The sequence below is a fragment of the Mastigoproctus giganteus genome, chromosome 14 (genome assembly GCF_048544385.1).
Source record: "Mastigoproctus giganteus isolate SK-2022 chromosome 14, ASM4854438v1, whole genome shotgun sequence".
NCBI lineage: Eukaryota > Metazoa > Arthropoda > Arachnida > Uropygi > Thelyphonidae > Mastigoproctus > Mastigoproctus giganteus.
The window spans coordinates 62,130,466-62,153,404 of NC_143588.1; the positions used below are offsets into that span (position 1 = coordinate 62,130,466).

Consider the following 22,939-nt stretch of genomic DNA (forward strand, 5'->3'; position numbering starts at 1 on the left):
AAATTGAATTGTAATGGTGATTTATTGCAAAACTGCTAACAAATAACCCACTGGCATTTAGCAGTCATTAAGAACAACTAGGAAATGGAAAATATATATTTTTTTTGCTACAAGTGGAATTTCTTGGAAAACATGTTGATATTATGACTAAAGTTATTAGTGTGCTGAAAAGTTAAAGATAACAGTTGCAAAATTCCAAACAAAATAATTTAGTGTCTTAGATAAAAATAATAGCTGAAATCGATTTGTCTTTATTTTATTCCTGCTTAGTACCCAATTACATTGCAGATTATACTACAAAATGTATGACGGATCAAATATATATTTTTTCAGGAGAATGCATTCAACTGGCAATTGCTCTATACATTCCAGTACTAGTCATTGCTTAACATATCCGTGCTACAGCAAGCAGGGAGAGTAGAGACACAAGTTATTTTGGAAAACATGGAAGACTGATATTTTTAGTCTTTATATACAGGTCAGCTCATGAATATGTACAGACATAATAAACTGATACAGAATAGTTCAAGATGCTGATGTGCTATAAAACTGACAAGAGTAAAAATCATGCTGTGACATTACTGCATTGGATGCATTCCTGAAAAGTACTGTGGTTGACAAGACTGAGATCCCAAAGAAAAAGGAGAGTTGGTGGACAAACAATATGTTGATAATATGTATGAAAGGACATAGTTGACATCATTTTCCATTTATACAAACATGAAGGAATATGTGGTGGGGAGAGTGATAAGAAAACAGTGGTGGATTGACACATGCACAAAAATGTTTATTCTCCCATGTTGCATATTTATTTGATACCGCAAAACATGGTAAACTTCAAACATTATGAAAACAAGCCCAAAATATGCCTTGAAAATGTGTGAATGCTGGTCAAAAACACAAAATTCTACAGAGGCATCCATGTGCAATATTTTATTTATATATATATGTGTGTGTGTGTAGTACTGAGAGGGTAGATTGCAGTGATTCTCAAACTGCGTGTGCTACAATTTAACCTATCAACTTCCACGACAGATGGAAGTTTGTTCCAGCAATTAACCACCCGCTGGCTAAAGGCAAATTTCTGCACATCTGTAGAATAGATGTGCAGAAATTTGCCTTTAGCCAGTGGGTGGTTAATTGCTGGAACAAACTTCCATCTGTCCTTGTGGAAGTTGATAGGTTAAATAAATTTGAGGAACTGGACAAACATTTAGAGGGAATGGTTGTGTGAATTTTTTTTTTTATTTATTTATTTTTATTTTTTGGCTGACGCTGCATAAGCTCATACGCTTGCTTTCTTGCATCACATGCACTACTACTACAATCTTTTCTGCAAGGTTAAGGTAAACAGGGTTCACCGGCAGTTGCCCTTTAGGCATGCCACTGAATGATTTATAGCATTTTTTTTTTTTTTTTTTTTAACTCAAAGTATTTTGAACTTGTTTTGTAAAGCTTTCAAGATTTACCATTCTTCACAGCATCAGATGAATGTGACCTGAGAGGATACCTGATGTTTTGTGCATTAGTAGGTATACCACATACCAGCTTCATGTTCTTATCATTTTTATTTGTATTGGCAACCTTATCATTGTTTTTTTGTTTGTATAAATGGAAAGTACAAAAGTTTGGGTGCCATTATGGTAGAGCCTGGTCAAGCGTGAAGAGGTAAAGACCAAACAGTCCAGCACATGACAACACAGCGAAACAAATGGCCCTCGGTCCTCGGCGGCTTCCACTCCCCCTCTTACAGCAGCGAGAGGATCAGGGTGGAAGCAGAGGATGCTAAGAATCTCTGGGTATGACGAGGTTGCCATGCATGCAAACTGAACTTTGCCTGTTACAACGTAAGATTGCTCATCTGTGTAGGTAGGATATTAGAGCTGGAAAAGGAATTATAAAATGTGAATTGGAATTCATTGGTTTGTCTGAAACAACGAGAAGAAACGAATCACTTAAGTTTATCAAGTGGAAATCTGCTATACACCAATGGAAACAGTGAAAGGAGGGAAGGTGGAGTTGGCTTTCTGGTCCATAAAGATATAAACAAACATTTTGGAATTCAAAAGTACATCACCAAAGGTGTCAGGACTACTTCTCAGGATTTCTAAGAGGTACAATATAAAGGTTATAATAATTTATGCACCAACGTTGAAATCTTTGGTAAAGGATGCAAAGAAAAATAGCAAAGAGTTCTTTACTTATGTAAACTCTAGAAGGAAAGGGATGGATCAGATTGGACTACTTAACATGGATGGGTTGACTATTGATGATCATGCTCAGGTAGCTGATAAACTGAATGAGTATTTTACATCTACATTCACACATGAGGAGTTATTCAATGAGGGGAGTGCCAGAAGTTTATCAAAATCTTAACAGGGAGCTAAGTGATTTTGTAATAACTGAGAGCAAAGTGGAGGAGAAATTGTTGAAGTTAAACATAAAAAAGGCACCTGGAGTGGACGGGATCTATCCAGTTATATTAAAGGAGGCAGCAAAGGAAGTAAGCAAATCCTTAGCCATAATTATGAGCGCTTCCTTGGACTCAGAGGAGGTCCTCATGGACTGGAGGTGTGCAAATGTATCACCGATTCACAAAGGGGGTTCAAAAAATGACTCAAGTAACTACAGACCTGTTAGTTTAACTTGTGTTCCGGGGAAAATAATGGAATCACTAGTTAAAGAGGCATTGCCGGATCATCTAAACAAAACTGCAGTAATAGTTAAGACACAGCATGGGTTTGTTAAAGGAAAGTCTTGTCTGACCGATTTGATTGGATACTGTGATGTGGTCACAAAGGAACTGAATGGCAAAAATAATTTTGATATAATATACTTGGATTTCAGTAAAGCTTTTGATACTGTTGCACATGAAAAACTGCTGTACAAATTGGAGAGGTATGGCATTTAAGGTAAGTTGCTACAATGGATAAAAGGATGGTTGAGTGAGAAACAACAGAGTGGTAATCAATCGACACTGCTCTTCATGGACAAATGTTATTAGTGGAGTTCCTCAGGGTTTGGTGTTGGGCCCATTGTTGTTTTGTGTATTTATCTATTTATTTATTTATTTATTTATTTGTGTAATATTGATGAAGGTATATCAGGTTTAATGTCCAAGTTTGCAGAATACAAAGGTTGGCAGGATTGTTAACGACAATAAAGACAGTAGCAACTCCAACTGGATCTAGATAAGTTAGGCAAATGGGTTGAGAAGTGGCAACCGAAGTTTAACATTGACAAAAATGCAAAGTACTGTATACAGGCAGGTCTCACTTTACAAGTTTTTGTTTTGTTTTTTCAAGTATCAACAAATCGAAAATATGAACAATAATTGCAAAAAATGTATGTTAAACATTCATACCGCATTTAAAACCACTCGTGTAGCTATACAATACAGTGTACCCTGCTTTATGATATTAATCCGTTACCATCGTATCGCGAAAATTTTGTAATGTGAACCCACTAACACATTGTTTTTTGGTAATTCATTCCACGACCTCAGAAGTTCAAATTTTTGCTATATAACTCCCTAAAAGGTCATTTTTATAGTATAAATTGTATTAATTACCAATTCAAACCATTAAACGCACTACAATTTCGTAGTTATCATATGTTATAAGAACCAATTTTGAATGGCTTGGTGATATTTTTCTAAAGCACATTTCTGGAAGTCATGACCAGAACAATAAACACAATTTGCACTTTCCAGTTTATTGGCCTTTTCTGTTAGTGCAAGCAATTATAAACAGGTAGCAAACTCGATGTTATTGCATTTGAAAATACCGATAGCTGGAATTGTGTGGGTTTTTATGTTATTATAGTGAAATGTGTTTGCCCTTTACTGAAATCTTCAGTTGTATAAAAAATAAACTTTCAGAATCTTCTCTTTATTCCCTTTTTTTTTTTTAAGGTTCATAAATTTGTTACTCCGCGCAAATCGTGTTAGTTGCAATTTGTGCGTTTATGCATGCTATTGAAATTTATAAAGAAAAGAGAAGATTATCTTGGAAATAAACGCCTGTTGAAGCATTTCTGAAGAAGACAACCCCTTGTGCAACAAACCAATGAGTGCCGAGCCAATAATGAGTGAATAACGAGTGTGCATTTAGTCGATGATGATGAAGAATAAACATTCTTTAACATTTGTAGGTCATAAATAATTTCTCTATTATTATAATTTGTTTGATTTTACAGGCTGTTTTCATTTCTTTGGATAAATCAATCATTGTTTAAACATAAACTAATTAGCTAACTAATTTCATTGTTGATAACGTAACCCCTATTTTTAACATTGTCTATGGGAAATAAATTCTCGCTTTGAGTTTTCGCTTTATGAGCGCCCTCTAGGAACGAATTAACTTGTATAAGTCGAGAACTACCTGCACATGGATAGCAATAACTGAAGAGAAATGTACAAACTGTGTGGTACTACACTCAGGGAAGCGGAAAGTGAAAAAGACCTTGTGTGGTCAAATATGAAGTTTTCAGAGCAGTGCAGATGGGCTGCCTGGGCAGGTCATTGAGTCTTGTCAAGGATATGTAGGAATTTTGCTAGCAGGGATAGGGAGGTGATTATCCTGTTATACAAGGCAATGGTCAGGCCACACCTAGAGTACTATGTACAGGTTTGGAGGTCTCGTTTTAGGAAGGATGTAGAGTTGCTAGAAAGAGTACAAAGAAGGGCAACAAGATTGGTGAGGGGAACAGAGGGGTGCTCTTACCCAGAACGGCTTAAGTTCTGCAAATTGCAGCGCCTGGAGAGTAGGCACCTGCGAGGTGATCTGATTAAGATGTATAAGGCCTTGAATGGGTTGAGCAAGCTGAATGCTGATGGGATTCTTCCTCTTGCTCAGATTAAGAACCTGAGGGGGCACAGTTTCAAATTGAGGAAAAACAGTTGTAGAAAAGATGTGCAGAAATTTACCTTTAGCCAGTAGGTAGTTGATTGGTGGAACAGACTTCCATCTTTTGTTGTGGAAGTTGATAGCCTCAATAAATTTAAGGCTGAGCTGGACAGGCATTTGGAACAAATGGAGGAGTGAAATGAGAGGTTTTTGGGTGATGCTGCATGAGCTTGCTTTCTTGCATCGTATGCCTCTACTAATGCTAATGAATCTCATGAGCTGTGGTAGCAGCCTATCTGCACTGCTTGGAGAATTTCATCTCAAACTGTATTATTATCTCTAGGCTTTTTTCTTTACCACTGTCGTGAGTGTGGTCTTTGGTGTATTAATTTGGTATATTATTATGAGATTTGAGGTTTGACATTAAGTGCAGTGTATTATTAATGTCAGTGGCGTCTCGTGACTGATGTTTGGGGGTGTTACGTCTTAAAGTCACATTAAATTGCCTTGATTATAAGACATGTAGTCATACACAGTAATAATAATAATCAAGTTAAAAATACTACAAAACATTAACTAGACATTTACCATTAACAGACTTGAACTTTTATTTAAAATCAAAATCCATTCTTTTGTTTTTATTTGTTGAAAATAGATTAACTTTTTCATTCAAGTTTGGTGCACTGATGACCAAGCTTTTCTCTATTGAAAGCATTGCTTGAACATTTAGCCCTTCCTGATTCGTAATTCTTAAAAATGTTTTTATTCTTTTTAATGTCGAATGGCAGCGTTCGGGGTCTGAAGTAGTCATTGGAATGGTCAAAAGAACTTGTTTTGTAAGTTCACCAAGAACTTCAGCTAGATTATTTTCTGAGATAAATTTCAGCAAGTCAGTTAATTTGCAATAATTGTGTAGATCATGTCTGCTATAGAAAACTTATAATTCCCTAAGAAGTTTTTTGCTTTCAATCATGGGATATGCCTCAGTAGTTTCCTGTACCTCTTCCATGGGTAATTTGATACGAAAAATAAAGTTCTCCTTGTTAAACAATTTACCAGCAATTAATTACTTTGTAAAAGAGTATATCTCACCTACGTCAACACTTATATAGTCTCCTATTTCCTTCGCTTCAGTCATAGTGTTTTTGAAGGATTTTCACAGTATATTGAATTCCTGATTTTTAGAATGGCATTCTTAAAGTTTCCTATATATACAGGTATTTTGACTGCCTCAATTCTCAAGATTGCATTTGATTATAAATGACTTCCATGTGAGGCATTATCTGATGGAAAAGTTCTAACCAGAACTCGAATTTTTCATTACTCAAGATATGCAAATTTCCAGTTGCTTCTGAAATCGTCTTATCTGCATTTGCTGTCGCTTGTAGTTCCTCCATGCACTTTTTTAGGATTCAAAGTTTTCATAAATGCGTATATTGAAGTTCCATCTTGTAGGGGAAGGTTGGGCAACACAGCAAAATGTTGGTATCGGCATGAGGTTCGAAAAGGATATTCTTGAATTTCGGGTACTACTTGCTGCATCTCATCATCAGATTCAGTTGGCGTGCATAGCAGTGAATAAAATGTGCATTTTTGTACACTTTTATTTTATCCTGAACTCCCCCTTTCATCACAGTTGTGCCATCAAATGTCTGAGCAACCAGTTTTTGAGTATTTCCTTCGAGGATTGTGTCTAGAATGCACTTCGATATTCCGTCTGCTGTTTGGTTTTCCAGAGTGAAAAAACCCCAGAAATGCTCAAAAAATGTCTCCGTTCAGTTCACATCTCAGAGCAGTTACCATTTGTATGTTCTGATACATCTGTTGTGTCATCAGTCATGACAGCTACGAATGAAGCTTCTTTAATTTCTCTTTTTATTTCATCCCTGCATATTTGCAGAAAACAGTCAAAAATATCATTCTGAATAGTTTTTGAAATGCCTTTAAATGCTGCATTACTTTCTAAATGGTTCTTTAAATTGGAATCTAATGTACAGGTGAAATTTATTAACCCTCTGAATACTCCTGGATTTTTAGAATCGTCTTTTTCGTCATGTCCACGTAAAGGAATTTCAAACTGTCCACAAAATTCACTGCACTCTATTATTTTAGATAATATCCTACGATTCTTGATAAATTTTCTGTTATGTTTGCAGATCGAAAGTCTGTAGGCCTCATTAAGCTGTTCTTTAATATTTACTCTTCCTAAAAGCGATAGTGAAATCACATTATCAATATGTTTCTTCGAACTCATGTTTTAGGGTTTTTTCTTTCATTCTGTTTGTTTGTGAAGTCACTTTTTGTCCGCGTTAAGTCACCTCCATACAGTAAACATGGAAAACAAAACAATGCATTTTTAACTTCATAACCACAAATCCAACTTTTCCTTTGGTACCATTCAGTTTTAAAACTTTGAATATATTTATTATTATTACTTATTCCCCGCTGAGAAATTTGAATCTGTTGTGTGGGGTGGCCTTCTTTTTTAATCACATTTTTTTCTTGGAGAGATAATTGTGAAAAAAGTTGCTGATGTTGCACTGTTGTGCGATTTACTTCATGGGGAAGCATGGAGGCCATGATCAAATAAAATTTCACAGAATCATATGTCTTAGAAATAATGTTTTACTTACACATCGCCTCATAGCTTACCAAGTTCAAGCTCAATTCGCAGTTAAGCTGTAATCACATAATTACGCTGTTGAATATTGAGTATTGACTTAACACTGATATTATTTAGTTACTTAATGGGAATTCGGGCAAATAACAAAAAGACACCCATTGTGGTTAGCGATGAAATCTGCACTGTGCACTTTACAATGATTGGTTCATTCCACCTAATAAAATGTATGTTGGCAAGTTGCCAATATGCTGGTTTCCAGTAGTAACCAACTACCAGATATTCACTTTGGTTAATACCAGATATTCACTTCTGCAAAATGTGTCTACCTGGTGCACAGCGAGGCCTACGGTTAATTAAACTTGAAAGTTGGAAATGATTTCGTGTTTTTATTCGTTTATTATTGAAATGATAACTGGAAATAGAGGATACACATACTATATGGAGGTCCTGTTAATAAAAATATTGATTGCGTTGCATTGTTCTTCACGTTCACTGTATATCTAGATTTAAATAGCTGGGTGTGCCACAGTGCCTATGGACGAGCTGCCCCTGATCAATGTTAAACGTCAATTGCTATTTCTGGCCCACCTACCTAGTTTCTGTAGGTCTTGTTGCAGTAACATGCCCTGATTCTTGTCATTAACTGCCTGTTTTAATTTACAGTACTTTATAGTACCAGTTGGTGATGGGAGCTTGATGTCATTGCCAATTGATGTTATAAATAGGGAGTCTCAGTTTTTATAAAATATAACAGCCCTTACAGTGGTTGCATAGTGCACTATGAAACCATTCAGATGTAACTCTTTTATTCTTGTCTACTGCATTTCAGGCACTTTTCCAGAAACACCTAGAATAAATTAAGTGTTAAAAATGGTATGGAGCGGTTTTCTTGAATAGTCTTAAATATCTAGGATAAGTCATTGATTGCTTTATTATTATTATTATTATTAGCCATATGGTACAAGGAAGCATGAGGCTTATGCTGCACCATCCAAAAAAAAAAAAAAAAAAAATCCCAAGTTACCCTGAGAGAGAGAGAGAGAGAGAGAAGAAGAATGATGATATCCAGCCTCAAGACCCTGGGTGTGCCGAGCCCCTTGTGGGGATTTAGTTGCTATATGTCTGTAAGGTGGAATATTTTTTCAAACAAGTGTATATATAACATTGAGTCTATTTTCACTTAATATTATGTGTAGATTACATTTTCAGATCTTGACAATGCCCTTGAAAAAATTTTAAATGTTATATTGATTTTAACTTTTTTTTTTTGAGGCACCCAACCAGAGATCCGTGGTCAACATCTTTCCTTCATGTAGCACTTGCACACAATAATGAATAAAATGGATAGTTTTTGGAAATATGTTTCAGTGGTAGTTCATCCATTTGGGATGGCAGGTTAAGTCACGTGAACCACAGCAAATGGTTATTACTGCAGTAACCTAAGTTGTGACAAATTCAGTTAATAATTAATTCATTTTAGTAGAGAAGTTTTCTAAAGGCAGGGCAAGGTCATTCACTAATTAGTTAGAAATTCTGTGAAGCATGCATGCTACAATTCCACTCCTACTCGTCGACAACTGTTGGTCTAAGAAACACATGCTTACATTAACAGTCAATACTGTGAATTATGTAGTTAAAGGTATGTGGAATGAGAAAGAGAGGAGGGGCAGTTAATGAATGACATTCAATCCTCTGTAGAATTTCTCTGCACTATAGATGTTCATGCTGCAAAACTGCAACAGTATATGCAAAAAACTATCTTCCCCATCCAGTAGAACTGCCTTGTTGTCTCTAGAAAGTTATCTGTGGCATAGATTAGATAATTCAAATGATCTTATTCAAAGTTAGTATTTTTTAGTTTCAAATGAGGTTTATTGTGTGAAATAATGAAGGGGGAAAGTACTTACTTATAGATTCCAATATAAATTTCTGTTTTATGTTGTTATTTTAATTTTTGATTGTATCTCTTCGATATGTGTGTATTTAATTTTTTTTAATCTTTTGTAAAAAAAAAAAAAAAAAAAGATTAAAAAATAGAGGCTAAAAAAAAGTATACTTAAATCTTGATTGGTAGTGGATCCCAATGGTTGCGTTTCACTGTTTTTAATGACTCTTATACACAACTGTACTTTTTTTGTGACAATTTGTTAACATCTCTGTACATACAGCATATTTTCCCACAGTAAATCCAATGGAAGTAATTGATTATTGCTGTTTTTTTGAACTGTTTCTTTCACATAGCCAGGACTAGATCTTTGTGAATTGATGCAATTTTTAAAAGAATTGCTTTTTTTTTATTTAATGGCTGTGATTCACAAAAAATGTGGGGGGGGGGGGGGAGAACTGCTTGCAATTTTTTCAGAATGTTTGCACATTCTTGAGAAATACGAGGGTTGAGGTGGATGCCTATATTTTAATCGGATCAGTGTGACTAGCAGTTAAAAAAATATTAAAAAATAGAGGCTAAAAAAACTAACAGTTCTGTGGAACAGTGCCAAAATAAACTAAATAGGAAATAGGTTACAACAGCTGACTTAGTTTTTTGATGAACTCTTATTTTCAGTTATCAGTTACTTATTAAAAGCTATGTCAGCCATGTCCATTGCATATACAAAGCCTGTATGTGCTTTGGACCCCATAAGTAAAGGAAAATTTAACTTAAAGGCTGTGTTTAAAGTAACTATTAAATTGTTTTTGTAATTTTTATTTGCTTATATGTGGGGGAAAAATTCCTTTCACAAATTTTGTGTTTCATATTTAGTTTCAATTAAGAAACAACAGGAAAGGCGTCGCAGTTTGTCTGCAGGATCTAGTGAAAGTTCCAAGCCTGGCTCACCAGTACCTTCTCCTTCTTCACTTATTGATGGTGGAATTTCATTAAATAATTATTCAGGTAAGAAACAATTCTGTTTCATTTTCTGAGTTATTATACTTGTTCTCATGCAGTGCTAATTAGCTAGTTAGTGAAAATTGTTTCTGGTTGAGAATGTAACCTTTTAAAGATCAGGAAGAAACTATATTTATTATGAAATTCTAAAATAAAATTTTAATATAGAGGTATAATGTTAAAACATGATGAAATCCTGTGTAGGTCAGGAGAGTGTTTAAAAATTTTGGATCTCAAAGGGGACCACAATGCATCATAGTTATCCAACCATGCTAGATACAGGACTGAAATTCTACACAAACATTATATATACAGGATGGCCAAAAGTAGAGCTGGCCAGTATTTTTCAACCTTCAAGATGCTGTTTGAGTTCTCTACTGTACAGGTTTCCTGGGATACAGACATGGTCTTTTATATAACCTGTGGGCAAACAATTAGTGGGGAATAAATCTATTATGGTGGTCACTCAGAGGTGGCACTATGTCCATTCCACTTGTTTGGCAATTTTTCATTTAGGCATTTGCATTACAATGGCTAAGTGGTGCAAGGAAGTAGTCTTTTTCAGCATCTATCAAAGGGGGGGGGATTCTTAAATGGGCAACACTTAGCTTCCTTCCCCCTCACCAGTCGCGTTGCCCTTCTATGACCCTTTCCTTCCTTTCTTCAAATATGGTCTCGCCAATCCCGAACCGCTTTGCCAATTTTCAGATATGTGCAACCAATCCTCTCATTTTTAAGCAAAATGGGTTCTGGACGTAGTAGTAGAGGTGTGTGGTGCAAGAAAACAAGCATATGAGCTTATGTAGCATCATCCAAAAAAAAAAAAAAAAAAAAAAAAAATTCATACATCCATTCCCTCTAAACGTTTGTCCAGTTCCTCCTTGAATTTATTTAAGCTATCAACTTCCGCAACAACAGATGGATGTTTGTTCCAGCAATAAACTACCCACTGGCTAAAGACAAATTTCTGCACATCTATTCTGCAACTGCCTTTCTTCAATTTGAATTTATGCCTCCTCAGGTTTGTAATCTGAGCAAGCGGAAGAATCCCATCAGAATTCAGCGTGCTCAACTAATTCAAGGCCTAATACACAATCAGATCACTTCACAGGTGCCTAGTCTCTAACCACTGCAATTTGCAGAGTTTGAGCCTTTCTCGGTAAGAGCACTCTTTTGTTCCCCTCACCAATCTTGTTGCTTTTCTCTGTACATGCTCAAGAAAAGCTACATCTTTCCTAAAATGAGGCCTCCAGACCTGTATGCAGTACTCAAGGTGTGGCCTGACCATTGCCTTATACAAAGGGATAATTATCTTTTCCCTACTAGCAAAATTCCTGTATATCTTTGATGATACCCCATGACCTGCCCTGGAAGCTTGTCTGCATTGCTCAGAAAACTTCATATATGACTGCACAATTACTCCTAGGTCCTTTTCATTTTCTACCACCATAAGTATAGTTCCACACAGTTGGTACGTTTCTCTGGAGTTACTTCTATCCATGTGCAGTACTTTGTATTTGTCAGTGTTAAACTTCAGTTGCCACTTCTCGGCCCATCTGCCTAACTAACTTTTCTAGATCCTGGTGCAGTAGCACATTGCCAATTACTGTCATGAATAACCCTACCAACCTTTGTATCATCTGCATACTTGGACATTAAGCCTTATATGCCTTCAATCATTGTCATTTATCAATGACAATGATTGAATGATTTATCAATATCATTGATAAATATACAAAACAACAGCTGACTGGGCTAGCCAGGTGGGTAAAGTGCCTGCCTGGCAACCCATAGGTCACAGATTCGAATTCCGGCTCGGGCTTGGATCACAGTGAAATGCAAAAACCTTGGGAGGTGCATTATGGCCACAGAAACTGATGTGCCAACAACTAACAAAAAAGAAAAAAAAAAAAAAAAAAAGCAGGCCCAACACCAAATCCTGAGGGATTCCACTAATAACATTATTCCACGAAGAGCAGCATCCATTGATTACCACTCTCTGTCTTCTTCCACTCAGCCACCCTTTTATCCAGTGTAGCAACTTGCCCGTAATACCATACTGTTCCAGTTTTACAGAAGTGTTCCATGCGCAACAGTATCAAAAGCTTTCCTGAAATCGAAGTATATGATATCAAAATTATTTTTTTGCATCCAGTTCCTTTGTAATCGAATCATAAATCCAATAAAATTTGTCAGACAAGGTGTTCTCCTTAACAAACCCATGCTGTGTCTGAATTATTACTGCAGTCTTGTTTAGATGATCCTACATGCTTTTTTAACCAGTGACTCCATTATTTTTCCTGGAACAGAAGTTAAACTAACAGGTGTGTAATTACTTGGGTCACTTTTTGATCCCCCTTTGTGAATTGGGGATACATTTGCACATCATCAGTCCATGGGGACTTCTTAGTCCAAGAATGCTCTCATAGTTATGGCTGAGGGTTTGCTTACTTTCTTTAGCCAGGTGGGCTGGAGCAGCAATGCGTAGCACACACTTCTTGATTAGACTGGGGTTCGAGCCCGTGACCACCAAATACGGAGGGTGTGGAAAGATCAGGGAATGACCACTTCATATCCCCAGAGCAATATGGCCTTAGTTGCAAATGCTCCTAAAAACCAAATAGCAAAGCTTATTTCCTTTGCTGCCTCCTTTATTATAACTAGATATATCCCATCCACCCCAGGTGCCTTTCCTCTATTTAACTTCAACGATTTCTCCTCTACTTTGTTCTCAGTTATTACAAAATCATTAAGCTCCCTATTAGAGTGTAATAAACTTCTGCTTCTCTACAGAATTCCTCATGTGTGAATGTAGATGCAAAATACTCATTGTTTGTTAACTATCTGAGCAGGATGATCAACAGTTGAACCATTGATATCGAGTGAACCAATCTGATTCATCCCCTTCCTTCTAGAGTTTATATAAGTAAAGAAGTGCTTGCTGTTTTTCTTAGCATCCTTTGCCAACGATTTCTCGCAATCTGCCTTCACTTGCCTAATCTCCTTTGTGACTTTATTACAGGCTAGCTTATATCTGCCATAGGCTTCTGTGTCGCTTGATAATTGATATGTATCCCATGCATTTTCCTTCTCTGCCACGAGTCTCATTAATTTATCTGATATTTAGGCCTAAACCTTGAACAGTATTTCTTAATCGTTATGAAAAGCCTAGTACAGTGTTTCTCAACCCATATGCTACAAATATGCTTCAGGTTTGCTGTGGAAAATGCAAATAAAAATATTAATAAATCCAAGTTTTATAATAAAAATTAATTCAAATAAAAAAATTGGTTTATTTATGCTGCACCAATCCCAGCCTCTTCCAGCGGTCAATGTGATGTCACATTTTGATTCCTAGTATTACATCTGTTCAGTTTTAATCCTTTATTCACCTTTTGATTCTTAGCATCTGTTCACCTTTATTCAGCCATTTTTATCATTTGAGAAACTTTCCTGGGCACCCTGCAGTTGTGTAAGTGGAACTTGTAAACAGCATAGTAAGAAATTTCCTTTGTGTTTTAAAAGTACTGTTTGTGTTTTTATACCTCTAAAATGTCATATTCAGTTAATTCGTATAGAACAGGTATCAATTAACTGTATTAATAGATTCTAGAAGTACTTAGATGTTTTTAGATATTATTAGCGATGTATAAATAATTTTTAGTGAAAGGAAATCAGAAGAGGCAAATTGATAACAACAAGCTTGGAGAAAATGACAAAACAAAAACGAGCAACCATCAACATAAAAAAGAAGAAAACATGTTGTCGTAAATGTGGTGATTATTTGGCGATTGGATTTTCCTATACTGGTACCCAACATTGTCCTCTACCTTTGTGCAGTATTTGGTTTAAACTTGGCGAATGAATCAATGGTGCTGAATAAATTGCAGCGTCATTTTTCTGCGAAACACAGAGTTTGTTATCCAAAACTATGGAATGTTTTAAAAGATTGCAGGCCTCTGCAAGAAAACAAGGTACAGAATTTTATAGTATGGCTAAAATATCTGATAAAGCTCAAGAAGCCTTTTGTGTAGCTGAACTGGTGGCAAAAAATATATCTCACCTGATTGCAGAAAGTCTGTTTTACCAGCATGTCGGGTAATTGTGAAAAGTATTTTGGAAGAGGAAGCTGGGAAAAAAATAATCACAGTACTACTTTCGAACAGCACAATTAGCAGGTGAATAAAAGAAATGTCCGATGATATTGAAGAACAGTTTGTTCGAAATATTAATAATTTTGGGTGACCGTTTGCATTGCAAATGGATAATTTTATAGATATTAGCGGGAGAGCCCAATTATCGAAATTGTTAATCTCCTTTTTTTATTATTTATTTATTATTTTTTTTGTTGTTGTTGTAAAGAACAACTGGCCAAGATATTTTCGAAGTAATGAATAATTATTTACAAAAGTGTGGTACGTTATGGAAGTCTTGTCGGCATTTGCTCCCTCAATGACAGGAGCACTAAAAGGATTTGTAAGCCTGTATTTTGGATTTTCTGGGAAATCTGCTTTATGCCTTGATTTTGGATTTAAGAGCCCACTAGTTATTGGGAGAACTGAACTATATCATACTGAAAAACACTAGCTACAGAAAATTCATAGCCATTATTCCTAGGGACACTTGTCTTATTCATGCAAACACAAAATGTACCCTTTTGTTTTACCTTTACATGAACTGTAAAAGTGCAGAATTTACCCTTTTTTTTTTTTTTTTTTTTCTTTGTTGCAAACAGTATTAAGGCTCCTGTCTTATTTTATAATCTTTTATTTTTACTTTTGTAATAATGGGTGGTTTTCATATTTCATTAACATTTAAAAGAATTTAAAGGCATTTAGTTTGAATTATTATTATTTTTTTTAAAATTTGTTTATTATTATTATTTTAATCCAGGTGGTGCTGTACTGGGAAGATCAAATATACTTCAAGAAATTGGCCGAAAACGTAGAGTAGAGAATGCTTTTGATATTAACAATATAGTTATTCCATATAGCATTGCATCTTCTACAAGAGTAGAAAAGTTGCAATATAAAGAAATCTTGACACCCAAGTAAGTAAAATATTTTTTTGTAGTTATATTATTTATTTATGAATTAATATTCAGCACTTAGTTCTTGTAAGAATACTTAACTACCTTTTATGAAATAAGCTATTACAGTATTTTCTCAATTTTACAATAAAAATTGATGTTCCTGAAAAGCCCTGTGTAAATTAAAAACATATCATTCATGTAAAACACGTTAAATGGTACAAAAACTATTTTTATATAGTATGCATGGCTGTGTGTTCAATGGAGAATCTGTCTTTTTTACTTGTTTTGACACTTCTCCATCTTACTATTTGTAATATAGTGAGTGGCAAGGGTCTCCAGTCTTTTTTTGCAAAAACTCAGTTTGGGATTTTTTTACTAATTTCTGCTTATCTTTGTTAATCAATTAGCTGTTAGGTGTAATGCTGTAATCTGCATTGTAAAATAGACATGTGTGATAGTTACATTCTTGAAATATAATGTAAAATTTCAGAAGTCTACACAATATCTTGACAGCACATTTCCCATGTATTGTTAAATTTCAGTTAGCAGCAAATGTTATCAGACATTTACAAACAAATAAGTACAGTACAGCGTCAGTTATCCGGAATAATTAATGTCAGACCTCTTCCGGAGAGCAAAATTTTCCGGATAATCGCACATAAGGTAAAATTAAATTCTGTTATAATGCATTAAACATCATGAAAAAAAAATTTATTTAATTAAAAATAGTAATGACTTATACATAAAAAAAATTCATCACACATTTACATATGTATGTATATTCTGGTTGAAAAGAAAGAAAAAAAGATATCTTACTGCAAATTTTATGTTGGGACCTTTTTTTACTGCAAAATTTCTCAAGTTCCTCTAATCACTTGGAGCTCTTTGACTTCCTCTCTTTGCAACTTGACTTTCTCCAGTCCAACTTTCCTAACAGTGAGGTAATTTTCCTTGGTGATTTTAATGTTCACAACTCCAGCTGGCTTCCATTTTCTAGCCACACCGACCCAGCTGGTCGAGATGCTGAGGCTTTTGCAATTACTAATGATCTTGCACAGATTGTTCGTTTACCTACAAGAATACCGGACAATCCTAATCATACATCCCATACGCTTGATCTTTTTCACACAAACAACCCTTCTAAGTACACGGTCGAAGTGAGAGGTCCTTTAGGCACTTCAGATCACAACTTGGTGATTGTCTCTTCTCTAATGGAACTTTTATCTCATGGCTATTCCCAACCTCATATTGTTTGGCATTACAAGAATGCAAAATGGGATGACCTGCGAGACTTCTTTTCTTCTTTTCCTTGGTCGGATTACTGTTTCAAAACTTCTAATGCCAACGTTTGCTCAGATCGTGTCAGTGAAATTATTCTTGCAGGAATGGAATCCATTACCCCACACTCCACTTTAAAATCTTCTCCTTTATCTAAACCTTGGTTTTCTGATAAATGTACTAAGGCTGTTCAAGAGAAGAATGTTGCATATCGTAATTGGCTTGTTTCTAATTCTTCAGTTTCATTTTCTGCCTACACCAAAGCTTGCAACAATTGTAAAGCAGTTATTAACCAGTCCAAACTAGAGTTTGAACAGGCTAAGAGTAGAAAACTTGCTTCTTGCCCTAATGGTAGCCGAGCATTCTGGTCTCTTGCCAAAGCTATTGGCCGCAACTTTTGACCATCTCTGCTCCCACCTCTGTCCAAACCAGATGGTTCTGTTGTCACTTCAGCCAAGGATAAAGCTGACCTTCTAGCATCCCATTTTTCTTTCAAGTCCTGCATTAACGATCTTGGTAAAACACCTCCCACCATTCCCAACACTCTCCATTCAATGCCTCCTGTGGTCTTCCGTCAAAAGGATGTCAGAAGGATTTTGACGAATCTTGATGCTAAGAAAGCTCCAGGTCCTGATGGTATTTCTCCACTTGTTCTCAAAACCTGTGCTCCTGAACTTACTCCGTGCCGCCTTTTTTCACTTTCTTATTCCAAAGGTGTTTTTCCTTCTGCTTGGAAATTTGCTCATATCCAGCTAGTTCGTAAAAAGGGTGACAAATCCCTCACATTCCATTATCATCCCATTGCAATTACTTCTACTCTTTCTAAAGTAATGGAGAAATCAATTAACTGCCAACTCTTAAACTACCTAGAAACCTTCCGCCTGATCAACGATCACCAGTATGGATTTCTTCAGTGTTGATCCACTGGTGATATTCTGGCTTATGTTACCTATTTATGGACTAATTCAATGGAAAGGTTCGATGAAACACAAGTAGTCGCTCTTGACATCTCAACGGCTTTCGATCATGTTTGGCATAAAGGTCTTCTAAACAAGCTTCCATCTTATGGTTTGCCAACTGTTTTTAGTAATTGGTTATCCAATTTTCTCTGTGATCGCTCCCTCAGGGTGATGGTAGATGGCTCTGTCTTCTGACTTCTCCACTAATACTAGTGTACCCCAAGGTTCAGTTCTTTCCCCCACTCTTTTCCTCTTGTATATTTATGAACTTCTTCCATTGTCTGGAAATCCTATCCATAGTTTTGCCGATGATAGCACATTTCATTCAACCTTCCATTTTGAGAAACCTTGTCCTGCTCAGTCAGCTTCAACTTCTTGAAAATCTGCTAACAGTTCCTTAAATGCCGATAATTCAGGTAATTCTCCAGCGGGGCAAAGAAAACTTAGTTGATTTTAACCCTTCTAAAACTCAGTCTTGTCTTATATTTCGCAAAAAGGATTCTTCTGCTCCTATGCTTATCTTTAGTGATACTCCGATTTCTGGGCAAAATGATATATCTCTTTTGGGGATTACCCTGACTTCTAATCTCTCTTGGCACAAGCACATTACAAATATTGCTTCTTGTGCATATAAAAAACTTGGTTTTCTCTTTCGTTCTCGGCGTTATTTTTCTTCCAAACAGCTGCTCGCTCTGTATAAATCGCAAATCCGCCCTGCCATGGAATATTGTTCCCACGTCTGGGGTGCTGCCCCCAAAACCTCTCTCAGGCTTCTTGATTCCATTCAGAAGAGGGCAGTTAGGTTAATTAACGACTCATCTCTAACAGAGTCTCTGCACTCGCTGTCTCATAGACGTACTGTTTCTGCTGCATGCCTCTTCTACGGATACTTTCATGGGCACTGTTCTTCTGAATTAGCTTCTATAATTCCTGCTCTCTCTTTCAAAACAGTCCGAACACGTGCCACCACCAGTCAACATCCATTTACTGTCCAGCTTCAAACTCGCAGAACCAACTTTTCATCTTCCTTGTTTATTCATTCAACTGCCGTTTTCTGGGACAACCTTCCCTCATATGTATTTCATGAAAATTACAGTCTACAGAAGTTAAGTCCAATGTCAACAAATATCTTCTTTCGTCTTCTCAACCTTCAACCCAAGCACGGTACTAAGTACTATAGGTTCTAACGCCTCATGTTTGGGGTTTACATTAAAAAAAATATCAATTTGATTATATCACATTCTTCATGGTTTTCTGCCTGTTTCAGTGCTGTTTCTTTTCATTGACATTTTACTCTTAAAAAAAAAAACAAAAAAAAATAATAAATCGTATAGTTTCAGGCCAATATTATTCTTACCAAATCTGGAGCTAAACTAAACATAATATGAAATGAAGGGAACAAAATATGTCACGGAAAATTGGGTTCACGGACGCGAATGACTAAACTCTATCACTTGTGGTTTCTGAGTGATAGAGTTTAGTAAAAACTCTAAATAAAAAAAAAGTTAATAAAATAAATAAACATCGTGAAAGTTGCTCCAGGGGACCTACCTACCCCAAGGTCGGAGTGCGGACTTGGCAGCTTGTGGTGCCATTTGGTGTCACTCGTGAGAACTACCATTGGACATAAGCCAAAGGTAAACAGGTCCACCTTCAATAATGGATGATGTCGCAGAGAAATATTAATCATACTGCATAGAATGTGGAACGGATAAAGTCACTTCTGTTTAGGCCTTAGGCAGAGTCGTCGGTTCAAAAAATCAGACTGTCTCCTGAGGAAGACAGTGGAGCGAGTGGCACTGTCCCCCATATGGCTAACACAAAAGAAGGGCAGGACCATCCAACCCCACCAACTGGAAGTGCTTCCTGCGCAACTGTGCCAGTGGCTATCCAGGAAGGGTGAAAACGGCAACACATGAAGTGGAGCATCGAAACGAATACGTACATTATGCAAGCATACTACGAAATAATGAAGCTGGATACCGATATGACAACTTACAGGGCGAGACTACATACCAAGTGGTTGGAACGATTCCTGGATATTCAGGTCAGCGAATAGCGGACCAGAGAAGGACCATTGTCACGAAGAACCTGATAGCTTGCAACCTTGGAAAAAATCAAGCAGGACGTGAGTGATCAACTAAAAGGATAAAGAATATGGAACCAGAAGAGGAAGAATATACCACTGCTGAACCAGAGGAGGAAGAGCAAGAAGAAATACAACCCACAGCAGCTGAAGAGGAAACAGACAAAGTCATGATAACCAGAATAGAGGATGAGTGGATGAAGGCCCCAACAGAATTCGAAGGAATGGACCCCACAAAGACTCACATAATACCAAAGCAGAGGCCGAATAGAACCTTGTGGAGAGTCACAGACCACCTGAATCGGCACATAATACTGCATTACCTCGACAGCAATGGTGCAACACTGGAGGCCATCCACACAGGCATGTATTGTGCTGCGGTAACAGCCACGAGGATTAATGGAAGAGAAGCGAGAGACCGGCAGCAGAAGAACGAAAACAGAAGGAACCACCAGCTTGGGAAAGAAGATTTCAGCAGAAGATAGAAGAATTGAGAGTCAAGATAGGCCAGTTGGCGCATTACCAACGGGGCAATAGGCGTAAGAAATTAATTGGACAAGTGAAGAGCATCCTCAAGAGAGACAGCGTCCACAGCAAACATGAGACAAAGAATCAGAGAATAGGAGAGTACTTGGACACATTGAAGCAGACCCTCCTTGCACTCAGCAAGAGATTACGCCAATATAAAGAGAGCTCCCAGAGGAAAATAAACAACCGAATCTTCAATGAGGACCAAAGAGGCTTCTACAGGAATCTTGGAGAAGACGGGAAAGAAGGGAATGGACCACCCGAGAAGAAGATGATTGAGGAATTCTGGGGAAACATATGGAATAGGGAAGTAAGACATAACAGCCAAGCCACCTGGATAGAACTAGAATGCAAGAAAACCAAGGATGTACAAGAAATGAGAAGATGGGAGATTCAGGAAGAAATAAAACAGACTATCAGGAACTCTCACAATTGGTGAACTCCAAGTATAGATAATGTCCACAACTACTGGTACAAGAATCTCACTTGCATACACAAGCACCTGGCAGAGCAGTTCACCCGAATGATAAGGCACCCAGAGACAATCCCGAAGTTTCTCATTCAAGGAATCACATATTTGAAGCCTAAAGACGAAGATACAAGAAACCCAGCGAAATATAGGCCAATCACCTGCCATCCAACAATGTACAAGATCCTGACCAGCTGCCTAACCAAGAAGATATCAGACCACTTGGAGAGCCAGAACATAAAGGCCGAACAGCAGAAAGGATGCAAGTGGCTGAGCAAAGGATGCAAGGAACAATTAACTATAGATGCCGTGGTTATGGAGTAAGCCTACAAGAAGCGCTACAACATGTACACATCCTACATCGATTACTGCAAGGCCTTCGACTCCGTGCCTCATAGCTGGCTAATAGAAGCACTGAACATCTACAAAGTCAATCCGATAGTGATAAACTTCCTAGGAAAAACGATGGTGAAATGGAGTACCATCATTAAGGTCGAAAACATCACAACCAGGTGAATCCCCATCAGGAGAGGAATCTTTCAGGGAGCTGCCCTGAACCCATTGTGGTTCTGTGTAGCAAGTACGGATATAACCTCAAAGAAGGAAGAACCTGTACACCCTCAGCCACCTGATGTACACGGATGACATCAACCTCTACACGGAAACCGAGAAGCACCTTCAACTATTCCAGACCACTGAAGAATTCAGCAATGATATTAGGATGGAATTTGGTCTGGACAAATGCAAGACCCACGTATTGCGTCAGGGAAAATTAGTCAACCAACACTACCAGCTGCAGAGTGGTAAAGAGATTGAAGCCATGGCAGAGGGAGAGGCCTACAAATACTTGGGGATGATGCAGGCTCAGTAGTTATAGCACAAGGAAATTAAGGCCTGCCTGGCTGAAAAATACCATCAGTGACTCAGAAGCCTGCTGAAAGCAAAGCTGAACCGAGGGAACACAGTTAAAGCCATAAACACCTATGCAGTCCCAGTGCTAACATACTCCTTTGGGGTCATAGATTGGACTAACATCGAGCTGGAGAATAGCACGAGAAAGACAAGGACAATGATGACCAAGAGCCGCCAACACCACCCGAAATCTGCCGTGGAGAGACTGACAATTGCTTGGGAAGAAGGAGGAAGGGACATGATAGACCTCATTGAGGAACAGAAGACAGCGATTGTTAACCTGAAGGATTACTTCCAGAAACACACAGCAGCACTCCACCAGGCCATAAGGAAGATAGACAAGCAGTATACCCCACTCAGCCTAAGCGAGGAGTCCCCCCCCCTAACCAGGAGGTACACGTGAAGCTAGAAAGATGGGCAGAGAAGACCCTCTATGGCACACACTACAATTATCTCCATTAAGATCACATAGATAAAATTGCTTCCAATGCATGGCTCATGAGCTGGACACTCTTCCCCGAGACTGAAGGATTCATGCTCGCCATCCAAGACCGGGTAATCAACACCAGGAACTATAGAAAATACATCGCCAAGGAACCCGGAGTGTCTGATGACACCACCTTGCCTCAGAAACGATCCCACACATCACTGCGGGATGCAAGGTGATCACCCAGACTGAGTACACTCATAGACGCGATCAGGTAGCCAGGATAATACATCAGAATCTAGCAAGGAAATACCAGTTGATCGAAGAAGGTGTACCATACTACAAGTACGAACTCCAGGCAGTACTAGAGACCCCGCCGACGGGGCTAGCCAGGTGGGTAAAGTGCCTGCCTAGCAACCCAAAGGTCGCGGGTTCGATTCCCGCCTCGGGCTTGGATCAGAGTACAGTACTGCAGAAACCTTGGGAGGTGCATTATGACCACAGAAGCCAATGCGCCAACTACCACCATATATATAATAAAAAAAAAAAAAAAAAAAAAAAAAAACTAGAGACCCCAGCCCACAAGCTGTACTGGGACCATGCCATAATAATGGATAGGACAGTCCCTCACAATAGACCAGACATGACGCTTGTGGACAAGAAGGAAAAGGCTACCTATCTGATTGACATAGCAGTACCGAACACTGGCAACCTCCAGAAAACCTGTGGGCAAAAAATCAGGAAGTACACGAACCTAAGACAGGAGATCAAAGAGATGTGGCATATGCAACAAGTAACAACCATCCTGATCATTGTGTCAAACAGGTATGGTGCCAAAGACCCTACATAACAGCCTTGCAGCAATAGGTCTCCTAGCAAACACATACAAGG

The 22,939-nt window shown here is 37.6% G+C and overlaps 1 protein-coding gene across 1 annotated transcript in view; it reads left to right on the plus strand.

Annotated features, from left to right (window-relative positions):
* The window catches only part of nsl1 (non-specific lethal 1), a 241,584-nt gene that overhangs the window by 189,880 nt on the left and 28,765 nt on the right, over positions 1 to 22,939 (plus strand). Inside the window, exons 6-7 of the mRNA XM_090388918.1 lie at positions 10,232 to 10,363; positions 15,251 to 15,407. Of these exons, the coding sequence (XP_090245044.1) occupies positions 10,232 to 10,363; positions 15,251 to 15,407 (289 nt within the window). The remainder of the gene's footprint in view (positions 1 to 10,231; positions 10,364 to 15,250; positions 15,408 to 22,939) is intronic.